This window comes from Miniopterus natalensis, chromosome 10 (assembly GCF_054644295.1).
Source record: "Miniopterus natalensis isolate mMinNat1 chromosome 10, mMinNat1.hap1, whole genome shotgun sequence".
NCBI lineage: Eukaryota > Metazoa > Chordata > Mammalia > Chiroptera > Miniopteridae > Miniopterus > Miniopterus natalensis.
Window position 1 is genome coordinate 47,088,163 of NC_142090.1, and position 17,008 is coordinate 47,105,170.

At 35.2% G+C, this 17,008-nt stretch overlaps 1 protein-coding gene across 4 annotated transcripts in view; it reads left to right on the plus strand.

The window, feature by feature from the left end:
- PTPN12 (protein tyrosine phosphatase non-receptor type 12) overlaps positions 1-11,438 on the plus strand; it is a 96,979-nt gene extending 85,541 nt beyond the window's left edge. Inside the window, exons 13-18 of one of the 4 annotated variants that reach the window (XM_016219581.2) lie at positions 1,324-2,291; positions 5,592-5,669; positions 6,523-6,590; positions 7,434-7,464; positions 10,160-10,267; positions 10,573-11,438. In XM_016219581.2, the coding sequence (XP_016075067.2) occupies positions 1,324-2,291; positions 5,592-5,669; positions 6,523-6,590; positions 7,434-7,464; positions 10,160-10,267; positions 10,573-10,634 (1,315 nt within the window). In that variant the 3' untranslated portion in view covers positions 10,635-11,438. Of the gene's footprint in view, positions 1-1,323; positions 2,292-5,589; positions 5,670-6,522; positions 6,591-7,433; positions 7,465-10,159; positions 10,268-10,572 lie in introns of those variants that run through there. The other 3 variants (XM_016219578.2, XM_016219580.2, XM_087821116.1) reach the window with 3 other exon arrangements.
- Positions 11,439-17,008: the final 5,570 nt, after the last annotated feature.

Consider the following 17,008-nt stretch of genomic DNA (forward strand, 5'->3'; position numbering starts at 1 on the left):
TTTTTATTTTTAAAAAATTTTTTAATTTTTAAAAAATATATCTTTATTGATTTCAGAGAGAGGAAAGGAGAGGGAGAGAGAGAAACATCAGTGATGAGAGAGTCATTGATCGGCCGTCTCCTGCATGCCCCCCGATGGGGGATCAAGCCCCAAAACCGGGCATGTGCCCTGACCAGAAATCAAACCGTGATCTTCTGGATTCCTAGGTCAATGCTCAACCACTGAGCCACGCCTGGCCGGGCAGCAAAACTTTTTAAAACAGAAAGCCAGAAGAGAATCAAGGAAATCTCCCATGAGTATGAACAAATAGAAACAGATAGAAAATCGGAGAGAGAAGATAAGAAATTAGAAGATCAAACCAGGAAGTCTGTCAAAAATACAATTCACGTTCAGAGGAATAGGAATTAGATTTACAAAATTCTAAGGGAAAATTATTTCTAATCTAGAATTATATACCTTTTCAAAAAAATCAATAACCTTGAGGACACAGTACTTAAATATACAAGGCCTCAAGAAATTTGCCTCGTATATATAGTTCTTAGGCTAGAGGATATAACCCACCAAAGCAAGGGAGTGTATCTAGAACAAGGAAGATGGGACCTGGGAAACAGGATTGAACATCAGCTCTGTGGTAGCCTAGGGAAGCAGTAGCCCACACTAGAGCAGGAGACCCAAAGTTTCTAAGAGGGAAGCCTGTGGTGTTGATAAGTTACCTGGTGTGCTCGACTACTTGAGAGGAGGTGTACAAATTTGCAGTGAAGTTAGAGGAAGGGCTGAATTACTGATGGTACACAGAGAACCAAACCATCAGAAACCCAAATCAATTAGTAGGGGAAAACAAGAAGTTGTATAAGAAGAGATATAAAATCAGCTATCACTGGTAAGAATAATAACTATAGTCAGATTGAACTAAACAAAAATTACAGTATTAGAGTATTGGGAAGATGAAGAAGACACATAGGAGGAAGACTATAGAGAACATATGAAATAGATAATAAAAAACACACCAGTTTATGCATTTTGAGATGAAGGTAAATCTTAGAAGCAGCTACTTAAAAATGTTGAAAGTTGATATCTGGGTAGCTGAAAGGGTATGGGAGGGATTACAGTTTTGCATTAAAATTCTTGTATTTGACTTTTTAAACTGAATACATGTATTACCTTGTTAAACATTTAGTCTGACAAATTATAATTTTTTTCTCATAACCAAAGGCTCGACTGACTTTTAATATAATAGACTTAACTGCATAATTGTTACACATCAGCTTATTTTACAAAGAACAAACATTCTTACAATAGCCTTTTGTTAATGTTTGTTTTCAGTTGCCTTGTAGAAGGGGATGCTAAGGAAGAAATACTGCAGCCACCAGAGCCTCACCCAGTGCCACCCATCTTGACACCTTCTCCCCCTTCAGCTTTTCCAACGGTCACTACTGTGTGGCAGGACAATGACAGATACCATCCAAAGCCAGTGTTGCACATGGTTTCATCAGAACAACATTCAACAGACCTCAACAGAAATTATAACAAATCAGCAGAACTTCCAGGGAAAAATGAATCAACTGAACAGATAGATAAAAAATTGGAGCGAAATTTAAGTTTTGAAATTAAGAAGGTCCCTCTCCAAGAGGGACCAAAAAGTTTTGATGGGAACACACTCTTGAATAGGGTACACGCAATTAAAATTAAATCGGCTTCACCTTGTATAGCTGATAAAATCTCTAAGTCACAGGAATTGAGTTCAGGGGATCTAAAAGGTGGTATTTCTCAGAATTCTTGTGTGGACTGCAGTGGAACACCGTCAAATAAAGCTCCAGTTATCCCACAAGAAGAATCACAGAATTCAGACACACCTCCAAGGCCAGACTGCTTGCCTCTTGATGAAGAAGGACATGTAAAGTGGTCATTTCATGGACCCGAAAATACCCTATCCATGCCTGATTCATCTGAAGGGAAATCCTCAGATACCCTCTGTCAAACCATGAAAACTGTGAGTTTAACACCGAGCCCCACAATACAAGTTGAAACCCATGATCTTGTGGATCATCATAGCAGTTCACCTCTATTCAGAGCACCCCTCAGTTTTACTAATCCTCTTCACTCGGATGACTCAGACTCAGATGAAAGAAACTGTGACGGTGCTGTCACCAAGAATACAACTAATATTTCAACAGCAAGTGCCACAGTTTCTGCTGCCACTAGTACTGAAAGCATTTCTACAAGGAAAGTATTGCCAATGTCCATTGCTAGGCATGATATAGCAGGAACAATACATTCAGGTGCTGAAAAAGGTAATAATAGTATCTAACACTTAAATATTTTTACTATGTGCCAGTCACTGTTCTAAGCACTTTAGCTGTATTAATTCATTATGCTTTATTCCACACTTTACTCTAGAACCTACAGCAAAATTTCATTATTTTACACACAATTTTTTTAAAGTAAGCTTTTATTTATTACCTTAATTTGATCGTGTTGCATTGCTGGATTTTATGTTTTCAAAATGTTTCAATTGTTGAAATATTTTTCTCGTTTTCTTCTGTATTACAGCTTTTAGTATTTTACATGGGTCAAAAATCTGACTGTCTAATAGAAATAATTTAAGGAAGACAATTGCTTAAAGTAACAGTGGCACAAATATTGTAGAATGGCTTGATTGGCCATTTAATTCCACTCATGTTTATAACAAATACTTACTTTGTTATCTTTTTTATGCCCTTTTAAAAACAAAAGTTTAAAATTTTCTTCTTAAGTGCTTGAAAAAGAGGCTGCTTTCAATCCTGAGTTTAACCCAAGAAGCAATATTGCAACTACTCAGCAGACTGGGAATTTTAATCCAATCAGTAGTGAGTGGGATATATCTGTATCTAGTCTTCACTGGCTGTTTTTTAATTAAGCAGTCTTAGCAGTTCTACATAATGTGAGCACTTAGTTCCCAAGATATATTATTGGTTTTTGAAACTTTGATCTGCTAAAAATAATCCTTTCTTAAACAGACCAAATAGTTGAGAGCAAATGTATAAACATGAAAGCTATTTACTGATAGATTATCAGTGGTCATTTATTTGTTAGTGAATTTTAGTAGTGACATATGCAGACTTATTTATAATGTGCTGGCAAAATAAGTACTGTGAACTTGAAAGATGATTTTCTTTTTCTCTTTCTGACCCAATAAGTACCGCCCATACTATAGTGCCTTTAATTTTTCCAGCTCACACATACTGTATTTTTTATCTTGAGAATGTATCTGATAGAGTAGGTAAGAGTCTAGACTAGTTTCCTAAATTTTAGGATTCTCTATATTCTTGATTCTTTGTTTTTATTTGAAGGATCTTCAGAAGATATTTTTCAACTTCAGAGGTTGAAAAATAACTACCAAGTTGTAACTTCTCAAGAAAATATATAGACAAGAAATTTTCATTAGGGGCTTTTTAAATTTTTTTGGCATATCAGGCATGTGCCTTGAGCTTAGGAAATGTATTTTTTTTAATGACTACTAGAAATAGGATTTGGTGAGGACCGGAAGGATGCATGATGTGATATGCTTATTAAATTTACTGCCACATGCCCAGTCTTTTGGTGATAACAGGAGTTTCTTTAAAATACCATATACTGTTGAAGGATAGTTGAAAGCACCCTACTGTATAGCAGTTCACTTCTGCTTTATTTTATTTGTATTTCCAAGCAAAGATAGAGCTATAAATGTGATTTCTGGTTTCTTTTTACTCTGCCCTGACAATGCTACATTAGTTTGGTATTAACTAAAGCTTTTCCTGTATAAGTGTTCTGTGCTGCAGTGTAAATACAAGTAGTCGTGTTTTTAATGTTATTAATTATTTACCTTGTAGATGAACCATTGGCTCAAGTAGATGTATGTTTGTTTTAGAATTCGTTAGGGAATTAAAGAGAATAATTTTGTTTTGATACCTAAAACAACCTTTGGTATAAGTTACTGCCTGACAAAAATTCCTGGCTATGAATTCTGATTTTAAAACTGACGCGGGTGTCCTGAAAGATTTCTCAAACTTGGCTACACTAGGCCTCATACAGTATATGATTTGCAAAAGCCTGTGTAAAATGCGCAGTCTTTGGTTGAATAACGTCTAAAACAAGTTTATAACATAGTAAAGACAATCCAAAACATGCAGTTGAGAAGCAAGGACCACAGTTGTAAAACAAAAAAGGCTTTTAGAGTGAGGACTTTAAGAGTCATTAGAGAACAGGTATAGAGTTCCTGAAAGATCATTGATAATTAATGTTATCAAGCAAGGCAGCCCTTTCTGATTTGTTGACTTAATTATGAAATGGCACCACAATGCCAAGGTTATGCATCCCTTCCTTCCAGCAGCCATCTCCTCACTGTGAGGTGTTAGTAACAAAAGGGCAAGGGGAAGAATGATGATGGCTCAGACTGTTACTACTAGATAAGGTAGCTAGTTCTTGAATGGCTTAACTTTTTATGCAAGAGAGTGTTCCAGTACTTGTGTTAGATATATAAAGTTGAACTGGAATTCTCCTCTCAGCAGGATGCAGAACTATGTTTTCTTATATCTTCATCTAAATAAATGTAGAAGGGAAAAGAGCAATCCTATTTGGCTTGTGCTTCTTGAAAATTGAGAATGCTTTACTTGATTTTCAGTCTTTTTTTTAATGCATAGCTTATCAGATGTAAAATGGCAAAGTATCAAGGCGAGATTGTTCTTTTTTTAATAATTACAGGATCCTCACATTTCCCTTTCTTTACCTCGTCCTTCCTAACCTGAGAGTGGAATTGTATCCTCATGTTTTCTTTCTCTACCTCCAGTGAAACCTCAAAAGATCTAATACTGCATTATTCACCCTATGCCATAATAAGGCTGATTAGGCTTATTTAATGTATTATTAAGAGCTAAGAGCTAATTTTGTTCTTATTGAAAAGCTTTTATATGGCTTCAGTCAGTATTCTAATAGAGTCATGTGCCTCTGTTAAGATTTTAGTCAATGAATGAACATTCAAAAAAACTTGTTATGTATATTAGAAAAATAACTAGTACTTCAAATCTATTAGTCATTACTATTTAAAATATGAAATACATACATAGTTAAGTTAAAAATGAGTGGAATTTAAAAAGTAAATAAGACAGATGGTACGAAGTATGGCAGAACTTATGCAGTTAAGCAGTTGATTCCAGTTTGGGAAACACTGGCTTAAGTCAAATAACCAAAGCTTTCCGTTGTGGACTCAAAGCATCATCAGCACCCTCAATAGAGAAGTCACTTGTCCACTGTCTTTTCTACTGGAGACTGCCTTCTACTTAGAGGACAGCGTGATAATGTTTGCAGGGTGCTGGGAAAGTTATGAGAGAATCATTTTCTCTGTGTGATGGGTTTTATTTGTTCAATATGCCTTGTAATTGTTGACAACAAGTCAAGTGGTAAAGATTTTCTTGTTTATTTTTCGCATTTAAAAAAACTGGTTCTCTTAGATATTTGTGGTAGTTTTAGAATGTCAAGAAAGGTCTCTTACTTCGTTTAGATAAAAAGTTCATTTTTAATGAGCCAGCATTTTTAACAAGTTCATAATTTGTCTAAATTTTATGTATTTAATATAGATGCTGATGTTAGTGAAGATTTACCTCCTCCACTCCCTGAAAGAACTCCCGAATCTTTTGTATTAGCGAGTGAACATAGTGAGTATCTCTTCTGTTTTTACAAAAATACTTCATACTTTAATTTAAACTCTGAAAAACATGGCTGATTTTAATCTAGTTGCTATTGAACTACATAATTAAATTCAAAAACAGGGTTAAATTGATATTGACAAATGTTTGTAATTCCTTGTATGAAAAATATTTTTTTAAATAGTCTTTACTTGCTAACATTGCTAAAATGGCTCCATTTATGTTAGATACTATAATTCAATTAAATGCAATTATAAATGTATTTGAAATTTGGTGTCTTTTTATCCATTATGAAAAAACAGTGATTGGTTCACTTGGTGCCAGTTCAGATAAGTAAACATTAAGTTGGGCTGTAGGTGGGCATCACTCAGTTGGTATTAATTGAGGGACACTTAAGGCCACATGAGTTACATTGAGAACTGGGAGAAGTGATCATATTTCAAAACATAGATAATGTATTTTTCTTCTTCCCCTCCAGAAAAAGAGTACAGAAACAGTTTTAATATACTTACAGTGTCCCATGCTCAGTGGAGGTGCTTTCACTAGTCTTATCTGTATTACATTTTACCAATATTTTATTAATTTTAACTGACTTTAAGTATGTTAAAAACAGTGAAGCCATATACTTCAGTAATATTAAGTAAGTCTAAGTTTGTCAAATCTATAGATTATAATTTTTAATAAACTCTGACGACTAAATTATTTTAATTAAATTTTAAGGAAAGAAACTTAAAGGAATAAACAAGAAAATTTTTTATGATAGTTTCTAAAAATCTGTTGAATGTTTTTGTATATTACCTAATGCAAGAAATTTCAGGAAGTAAATATGTTAATTTTAATTGTAAGATTTCATTTTTCTTAGATACACCTGTAAGATCTGAATGGAGTGAACTTCAAAGTCAGGAAGAGTCTGAACAAAAAAAATCTGAAGTGAGTCCTTTTGGCATTAAAACAGCTAGAGCTTTATATTTTTGCTCTTTTGTTAGTTTATCTTACAGTTGTCAGTTGTAATAACTGTCAGCTTAAGACTATTAAATACAATGTTTTATCAGCATTTCTTGTGCTAAGATTTCGGATGAAATGTGAGATCTGAATTTTTTAAAGGGGCAACATGGTCTACACATGGTCACATCACTTCAGAGTGTTATTTTCCCAAGCTGCTTTTGAAATTTGTAAATTGTGCCATGTTCCAAATCATTCTGGAGGTATGAGGAGAACAGGATTTACTATTTTCAGGGTCATAGTACTTTCCTAGATTTTTTTTCCTTCCATTATAACACTAGATATGTAGTCCTTTCCTTTGCTTTTTCTGGTCACATGAGGTCTCCTTCCACATTCAGGGAATGTATTGGTAGTTAAATATTTTAGCCATGGAAAATATCATTTTTCATCAACATTTAATATTTTTCCTATTTCTCCCATATTTTAATATCACTGAAATTGGGATACGCTTTACAATTGATTAAAAACCACTGATATACTTTGTCGCATAAAATAGTGGTAACCTGTAATGATTTTATGTCTTTTAATCCATGGTATCATAATTCGATAAATATGGTAGAAGACTGGCAAAGTGCAGTAGTGTGTATGTTTCTTTGTATAGTAGATCCTGCATTTTCAGTTTTCATCTAGAACGTAAAAGGAATTTCCCTATCCTTTTACTCCCAATATAAAGTACCATACATTTAAAATTTGTAAGCCTAATTGAAAATTTCTTGGGATATATAATCATAACATATTTGTTCATAAAGCTATTAAATGTCTTCCTTATAGGGTTTGATAACCTCTGGAAGTGAAAAATGTGGTAAGTTAGAGTTTGTTCCTTTTTCCTATAGATTTATATAGAATAATTTTTATAAAATGGCATGTCTTATGGTATATGCTATTTATTTGGTTGTTTCTGTATGTGAAAATATGTAGGACATCTCTTTTAGAACCTGAATTATGAAGTATAATTCTTCCAGATTAATGACTATTCCAGAGATTATTATTGATCTGGAAAATAACAGCATTTATTATCAATAGTTATGGCCTTACAGGAAAGAAATTATTTTAAAGTATTTCCCAGTATTTTATTTTCTGTTGTTTATTAAAAAACTTAGGATCTAGATCTGGCAATGATTTAAATAAATGCCCCATATTGCCCTAGCCGGTTTTGCTCAGTGGTTAGAGCATTGGCCCACGGACTGAAGGGTCCCAGATTCAATTCAAGTCAAGGGCATGTACCTTGGTTGCAGGCTCAATCCCAGGCCCTGGTTGGGGCAGATGTGGGAGGCAACCAATTGCTGTGTCTCTTGAACATGGATGTTTTTTCTCTCTTTTCCTTCCATTGTCTCTGAAAAGCAATGGAAAAAATACCCTGGGGTGAGGGTTAAAAAGAAATATATATATATATATATATGGCCCATAGTAACCTAGGTGATTGAATTGTGTCCCTAAAAACAGACTGTTTTGAAATCTTTTAACACTTAATACATATGTGAAGACCATAAGATGATGTGGTTCAACCGAGTGCTATAATGCCGTTAAAAATTAATTTTTCCTACCACATTACCTTGACTATCATGCTAAAACAAAAACAGGTCGAGTTACATGCTTACAGATCGGTGGCCATGTAAACAGCTCGTCAAACGGCCTAGCCTGTGCAATTCCCCCAGTTCATCGTCTGTGCCTGTGTCCTCCACTCTGCTTCAGCTTCTCTCTCTGGATCTTTGCCTAAAGGGCTCCATTTCAACTACTCTATCTACTTTCTGAGGCAACATAAGTAAGGGAGCAAAAGCTTTAGAGTCAAGCCCACCTGGACTGGAATCCCATTTTTGCCATTTTACTTACTATGTGGCTTTGCCCAAGTTACGTAATCTTTCTGAGCCTCAGTTTTCTTCTCTGTGAAATGGAGATAATAGTACCTCTAATAGTAGAGGATTGTTGGATCACATATATAGAGTATCGAACACTGTGTCTGGCACATTATAGACACTCACATGGCAGCAATGCTATTATTACTCTCTTTTTTATATTACTATTACTGCTGTGGCTAGATCCCTGGATCTTTTATTTTCTTAGTATATTTTCAGTCCTTTCTGGCTTCTCTTCATTCTCTGACCAATGTCGTTACTATCCTCCATCACTCTAGTCACAGTGAAAATTATCTTCAACTTTCTTGCTCCTAATTCCCATACCATTTTATTTTATCCCTTGGGCTTACTGAATACTGTAGCTAAGCCTACAATTCTGGTCTCCATCCACAGTTAGACCCACGGCTTTGCTTGGTTATTTTATATACTCTAGTTGGTACCTGAATTGTCCAAATCTTTACTTCTAAAATCATCAATCCCACTAACTCTTAGTAGATGATGACCTTTACTTCATTGAGAAAATTGAGGCCTTCAGACTAGATCATCATTTCCTCCTAGAAGCCAGCCCTGAATACCTCACCACTAGTTCCACCTACATACCTCTCTTCTGCCCCATTGCACCCTATGTATAATTTTATTATAAAACTTATCACAGTACTTACTAATTAATGTGCTTTTCTGTGTCTCCTAATTGAACCAGGGGTTAGCAAACTGTTTCATTCACATAGGCCTAATTCTGCCGTTGGCTTTTTTTCTTGTTCTGCCCTTGATCTGAACAAATGATTTTTACATTTTCAAAGAGTATTTTAAAAAACAAAACCAAGAAACAAAAATCAGTGGAGAATATGTGACAGAACTGTATTGGCTTGTAAAGGCTAAAATACTTACTTTCTAGCCTTTTACAGAAAAAGTTTGCTGACCCCTCTCTGGACTCTAAGCATCTAAGGACAAGGATCATAAAGTTGGGGATAATTGTGAGTGACTATAGTGATGCAGGATGGTATCTAGATTGGATAGGGAAGGAAGAGAAATAAGAAAGGAGTTAACATATAGTAGAAGGTCATTTAACTTGTACTCCCAAGTTTCCAGAAAAGTTTCTTATGGAGGTGTAGGGGATGTGATAAAGGTTGTGAAAGAATGAATGAATTATAGCATTTATTTCTTTTGTTAACTAACCTTATACATTAATAATTAAGTAAGCAAACTAACTAGAATTTAAGTAATGTAAAACTTTAAAAGAAAAGAATTATTACAGAAAGTAAGTCCATTATTTAGCTGTGAACTTGCTTGCCATTGATTTCCATATAAACGCATTTTAGTTGCAATTATTAGCATACAGTAAAACCAATTTAAGGAAACATAATATTCCAAGATCTAGGTTTATTAAATAAAGTCAGAGCATAAGGAGCGTCTTCACATTGCAGAAATACTCACTGTAGATTTCTAGGTGCCCTGAAGAACACTTAGCATGATTTCCTGTGCTCACTACCCCAACATTTATATTTATCTGGACCTCTAAAATCATGATGCCCCTGAGAGGACTCTTGCTCTTTTAACTTACTGTCCACCTTAAAACAATCAGAGGATTCTACATATGATGCTACAAATAATGGTGATCACCAGCAGCTTTATTTTGCATTTCATATCATCCAGCAGGAGGTATTCACACAGAGACTTGTACAGAATGTCCACCTACTTCCATTAACAAGAAAGATCAAATACCAGAAACTCCAACAAAAGCCACAGATACTAGTAATTTTAGAACTGGAATTATGTTGTTAATGCTGGCAAGAATGAAAAAAGGTCATTTGCCATCATTCCAGGATTTCCTCAAGGCAAAGTTTATCACATTTTGTGCTGTGACTTATTCAGTTTCTTAAATGAACTACCCAAAACAAATTTAAAGTTGGTTTGTGTTATAGAGTTTTGTTCAGTTTAAATTCTAAATTCCCATGTGGAAATTTATTTGGTCAAGAAAATAAGGATGTCTGACATGGTTTTAACACTATAAAAATATTCCTGAACACTGACCAATTATTGTGGTGTTTTGATTATAGGTTTTGGTAATCGCTGTGGAAAACCCAAAGGACCAAGAGATCCACCTTCAGAATGGACATGATTCAGGGAGCCAAAAACCACTTTAAGTTATACTGGAAAATTTAAGTGCCACTGAAAGCCAGATTTATAGTATTCCATCTTAAAAATGTGGGACTAGCAGCAGTGTAGATTGTTACCTGTGCATTTTTTGCTAGGACCATCTACCTGCCTTACTACACTTAGGAAAAAGTATTACATATGGTTTTGTTTTGTTTTTTGTAACTTCAAGTATTATTGCCTTAATGTCTCTTAACCCTGTTACACGCTGCTTGTAGACATGTTAATATAGTAATACTTTTATGATAAATTGAGTTTAAGGACTACTCTTTTGCTAATGTTTTATCATGTATGCATTATTTTGTATATGTACAGGGCAAGTAGGTATATAATTTGATAAAGTTGCAGTCATAAAATATTATTAACAGAAGATGTAAGAAATTTCTGCATGGTCTAAATCTTTGTGTACCTTATTTGTAAATTATTTGCCCTGAAGTTTTAGAAAATAGTTTCTGAATTTTAAAACTGCTGGATTCATGCAACCAGCATTGCAGGTTATGAGAGATCAAAGATTGTAATAATAATACATTTTGTAAATTGTAAGCAAAAAGTTATTTTTATATTATATACTGTCTAATTGTTCTTGTTTTCATCTAGTCATGGAGATTCAGTAAGTGCCTTGGAACAATATTGCATTCTCTTAGCTCGTGTGTGTTACTTTAATATTTGAACTCAACTGGGATTAGAAGACTATCAAAATATATGTATGTTTCAGGATATTTGACCTGCCATTAAAAAAACAAAAACAGTTTTACAGTGCTTACTTGTTTTGGTTTTTCATTCCTCATTCCTAGGAAATTAGACTTAATATCTGCTGGCTCAGTCTTACCTTTAAGTAAGTGTAAATGGGGTTTAATCTCTTAATTAAATAAAAGGGAGCACCTTCTGCAAACACATGTCTTTGCAATTGTAATACTTAAACTAATTTTAACACCTATCCTTAAGTCAGCCCTAGGCATTACTGCCTACTAAGATCCTAGTAAAATACCAAACCAGGTGTGAGGTTAGGAAAGGGAAACTGTTTTTTCCCATCACATTACTGGAGCACAGGTCTCACCCATAAGTACCAAGTTTGAATTGTGACATCATGGATTAAAATTAGTAGACATGAGCCCTGGCCAGGTGGCTCAGCTGGCTGGAGCATTATCCAATACACCCAAAGGTTGTGGGTCAGCGCACATACCCAGCTTGTGGGCTTGTTCCCTGGTCGGGGCGTGTACAGGAGGCAACTGATTGGTTGATGTTTCTCTCCCCCTCCCTCTCTCAAATCAATAACAACATATCCTTGGGTGAGGATTTTTTTTAAAAAGTTAGTGGGCACCTGTATTTTCCCTCTGCATACCAAAGGGGGAAGAAATTAAGAGACTAAAGTGAGATGGAGTCGCCTTATGTGAGTGGAAGGGAGATTGTTGTGGAGGAGAAATAATACAATTTCATGTCAAAATATTTTTGTTGTTAATCCTCACCCGAGGATGTTATTTTTTTTTCATTGATTTTTAGAGAGAGTGGAAGGGAGGGAGGGACAGATGGAGAGAGAGGAAGAGAGAGAGAAACATCAGTGTGAGAGAGACACATTGATTGGTTGCCTCCCACATGTGCCCTGACCAGAGCAGAACCTGCAACCCAAGTACGTGCCCTTGATCAGGAAGGAATCAAACCCAAGACAGTTAGGTGCATGGGCCGACACTAACCCCTGAACTACACTGTTTGGAGCATCAAGTCAATATTTTTAAAGCCAAATGGTCTTCATGTTGCTCCTTTAGAATTTCGAGATGTGAATATAATGGACTTTTGACATTCACAAGAAATAGACACCTCTATAGCATATCATTTTCCTAATAAAATTTAAACTGAAATGTATAACTGAAAAAAATATTTTCCCCTTCATACACTTGATGATTTATGTAAAATCATTTATAAAGATTTGGGGGGGGACGGACCAGTTACTTGGAATATCTTTATTGAAGTATTCAGAAGGGTGCAAACATCATCACAAAGTATATACACTTCTGTGTGACCACTGCCCAGGTAGAGCAGTAAAACAGGACCAGCCACTAAGAAGCTTCTCACTTGGGCTTCTGAAATTTGTTACACGTCTAGCAGTTGTTTGCTCGGTTTTCAGTGCTATAGAGCTTTGCATTGTATGAACATGCCACATTTTGTCCGTTCTGCTCTTAATAGACCAGAAATTTGAGTTGTTTCTGGTTTGAGACTATTACAAATTAGTCTCCTGTGAACAATTTTAGCAAGCTATTTGGTGCACTTAATACACATTGACCTGTTGGGCGTATATAAAGGAGTGGAATTTGTGGGTTATAGGGTATGCATGCATATTCAGCTTTAGTAGGTCCTGCCAAACAGTTTTCCAATTGTTACATATCCTTTCTAACACTTGGTATTGTAATTAATTTTCATTTTAGGCATTCAAATGGGTACATAGTGGTATTCCCTTATGACATGTTGAACACATTTATTTTAATGATCATGTGGATATTCTCTTTTCTGAACTACCTGTTCAAGTCTTTGGCAGATACTGTTTGACAGTATCTATTAAAGCTGAATATGCACATATCCTATAATCGGCAATTTTATTACCTGTTTTTCTTTTGAGTTGTCTGTCTTTTTCTTATTTGTTAGAAATCCTTTTTTAATCCTTTTGGGCTTGCCTATGATTTGCATTTTCACACTAACGGTGTTTTGTTTGTTTTTGATAAACAGAAATTCTTAAATTTAGTCCCAATTTCTCAATCTTTTATCAATGCCTTTTGGTATCCTCTTGTAGAAATCTTTGCTTATCTAAAATCAAGATGTTCTACAGCTTTCTAGAAGTTTTTAAAAAATTTATATTACGCTTTTATCTAAAGATTTATTTTCCTTTGACCAATCCCTATTTAATGTTTTCTCCACTGTTACATAGGTTGTCATAGGTTTTAGGTATCCACTGATCTGTGAGTTATCTAGATTTTTCTCCTTTCTATTCCATTGCCTATCTTTATGATGATTTATTAAATTCTGCCTTTTTTATTTTTTATTAATCCTCACCTGAAGATATTTTTCCCATTGGTTTTTAGAGAGAGTAGGGATGGGAGAAGAGAAAGAGAAAGTCATCAATGTGAAAGAGACACATTGATTTGGTCGCCTCCCAAAACTGGGGCTGGGGATTGAACCTGGGTTGCAAGTTCATGCTCTTGACCAGGACTTGAACCTGTGACCCTCTGGTGCACAGGACAGCACTCTAGCCACTGGTCCACACTGGCCAGGGCACCCAATGATTTTTATACTGCCTGCAACACTGGAGAAAACAATTTATTTTTCTATGTAAAGCATACGGTAAGCTCATTTGTATCTGAGATAAGCCACTGCCAAATCATCCTGCCACTTTGTCTAAAACCTCTACCTTTTAAGTAAGGCTTCAAGGACCTTTAAATCTTTCCTTTTCCATCATAACATTACTAGTTAACTTTCTTTTGGAAGCAATTTTCTACAAATAGTACTTTTCACTATAGTATGTTTCACTTTATGGATATTTTTTCCATATATTGATAGAGCAATAAAGCCGTAATTAATGTCAGCGCTCGGCTAACGTGCAATTATTAGCTAAGTGACTTGCTCACATATAACAGCCTCATAGGGCATGTGGTTAAGACTTTTGCCTGAGTGAAATTACACACTATATGTTCTAAACCTCTGCAGTCACTTAAAATAGTTAAAACTGAGTGTTAAATTCTTGAATGTGAAGGGCTCACTCCGTATCAGTTTGTCTTTTTATCTTCTGACATTGAATTTATAATAAGTCCTATTTAGATAAGTAAGTAGGTATGAGGGAAAGGGAGGGAGGGTCTCAGTTCCCAGGATTCTGTCTTGGAAAGGAAAATCTCAATGTTTAATATGTTGAGTTTGAGACACCTGGCATACCCAGCACCCAGGAGGTGATATTCAGTCCACAGTAGATTTGAAGTTCAGAAGAAATGTCCAGACTGGAGATCAGAATTAGGACATTAATACAGGAATGAGTGTACAAAAATCCCAGGGAGAATTTTTATATTTAAATGAGTTAGTGCTGTAATACAGTAAAATTAATTTTTTTAAAAAAAATATATCTTTATTGATTTCAGAGAGAGGAAAGGAGAGGGAGAGAGAGAGACAGAAACATCAATGATGAGAGAGTCACTGATCGAGCCCACAACCCGGGCATGTGCCCTGACCGGGAATCAAACCCCGATCGCCTGGATCCTAGGTCGGTGCTCAACCGCTGAGCCACGCCTGGCTGGGCAACATTTCTGTTTGTAAAAACAACATAGGCTAACCATGGGCACGATCACATCACCTTTCTCCCATTATCCTTGCCAGTCATCTGGTTCATTCTGCACACTAGGTTCTGATCTCTTCAATTTCCTCACTACCACCAGACTGATGTTTCTAAAAGGCCAATCTGATGCTCTTTTTCTAATTGTTACTTCTCCACTAAAAACTGTTTAATGGTTATTCATTGCCTGTGGTAATGTTTCTTCAAAATGTGGTCCAGGTTCTGAACTAAGTATTTAGGGAGCGTCCTTAAAATTCAGGTTCCATGGCACTAGTGTGGACCTGAGTTAGAATGGGGCTAAGGAATATGTGTTTTAGACAAGCACCATAGGTGATTCGGGTGCATAATGAAACTGGAGAACAGGCCCACAGGATTCAGTCTAAACTTAGATCACTCAAGACCCCCATCCAAGATCTATCTGCTGCTGCTGACCTGTGTTCACACCTGTGCTCCAGCCATAAGGAACTACTTAAAAGTTTCTTCAGTCCCCACCTTACTCATATTGTACCCTCTGTCTTAAACACTTTTTCTTTTTTGTCCTGGTGAGCCCTATGCATGTATCAAGACTTAGTTCAAATGTTATTTCTTCTATTAAACCTCTTACCTTGTCCTTTTTCCCAAGTCAATCAACTAATCTTTCTTTGTGTCTGTACTGTACCCTATTAATTTGTCAGTACACTTGAACTTTCTGCCCTACTGCACTTGCCCCTTTGAGAGAAAGATATATATGTATATACACACTTTAAAAGCAGCTCAATGTGCAAAGTAGAATTATGAACATAAATATTTTCTTAAACATTGTCCTGACAGAGTAGAAAGTAAATGCCACATATTAAGGTAGCTAGTCCATACTTGGCTTTGATTTATATTACTAACTACCCTTCTATTAAGTTTGTATTTTCAAACTTAATACCTCTTGACATGATCTAAGGTATCTACTTAAACACACTCATGGAGTTAGGCTTAATAAGTTGTACTTGTCTCTGCTCCTGGAGCACAGAATAGTCAAAAACTTCATCCACTAATTTGCCAAGAATACACCCGTAGTTTCCAAGCTGGATACTTGGCACTGTTCTGAAGACATCAATACATGTGTTGGGACCTTTTCATAATTAAACTAAAAAGAGGCCATTTTGTGCTAAATGTGAAGGAGGGCAATAAAAAGAATGCAAGTTACAATCTGAAGCATATGAGAGAAATTCAAATGGAGAATGACATCTTAATTATACATTTATTCTAATATTTTTTGTTGAAATATATATTTGGTACCCTTGATTGCAATCCATGAAATCCCTCTAAATTAACCCTACATATAGGATTACAAAAGCTTTAACTGATATTGTGGCACATATCTACTCAATAAGCAGCTGTGCATATTATGTTAAAAGTGCAAAGTAGATCTATTTTTTAATATAAACTACTCAACAGATTTCCTGTAATATTTCCTCTGCTTTTTATTTGCTTTAAGGTGCACAAATCTTGTGAGATGTAAATGACCAGTATTTAGATCGTAAACATTTTAAACCGTGAAAAGCAGCTACGCTTGGCTAACTCTCAAGGAGATGTATCTGTTCTAAACTATAACAAATCTGGGCTTTGTTGAATTAGAGGGGGAAGGGAATTCCAAAGATTCCAGTCATTTTACTTTCCTTAGAGATAACATGGCATATATACTGTTACCATGATATGATATAATAGCATTTGTGATTAGGATTCTCTTGCCAATGTTTCAGCAAGAACATATTCTGTAGCTATTACAGATTTATTCCCAAGTAGCCAAATATTAAAAAAGTTCTAAATTCTTCCTTAAAATAGATTTTCTTTATCAGTAATTTTTAATTTTTTCCATAGTTACTAACAATTTTGTTCTGTGATGAGAACTTTAGAAATCCACTCAGCAACTTAAACATATACAGTCCAGTATTATATCATTAAAAATTCTCCAGTAGGATTAAATGAGTACACAAGTGTACAGTTGATCTATATACATCTGGGATATTTCATATTATGCCTTATACATTTTAGCTTTATTA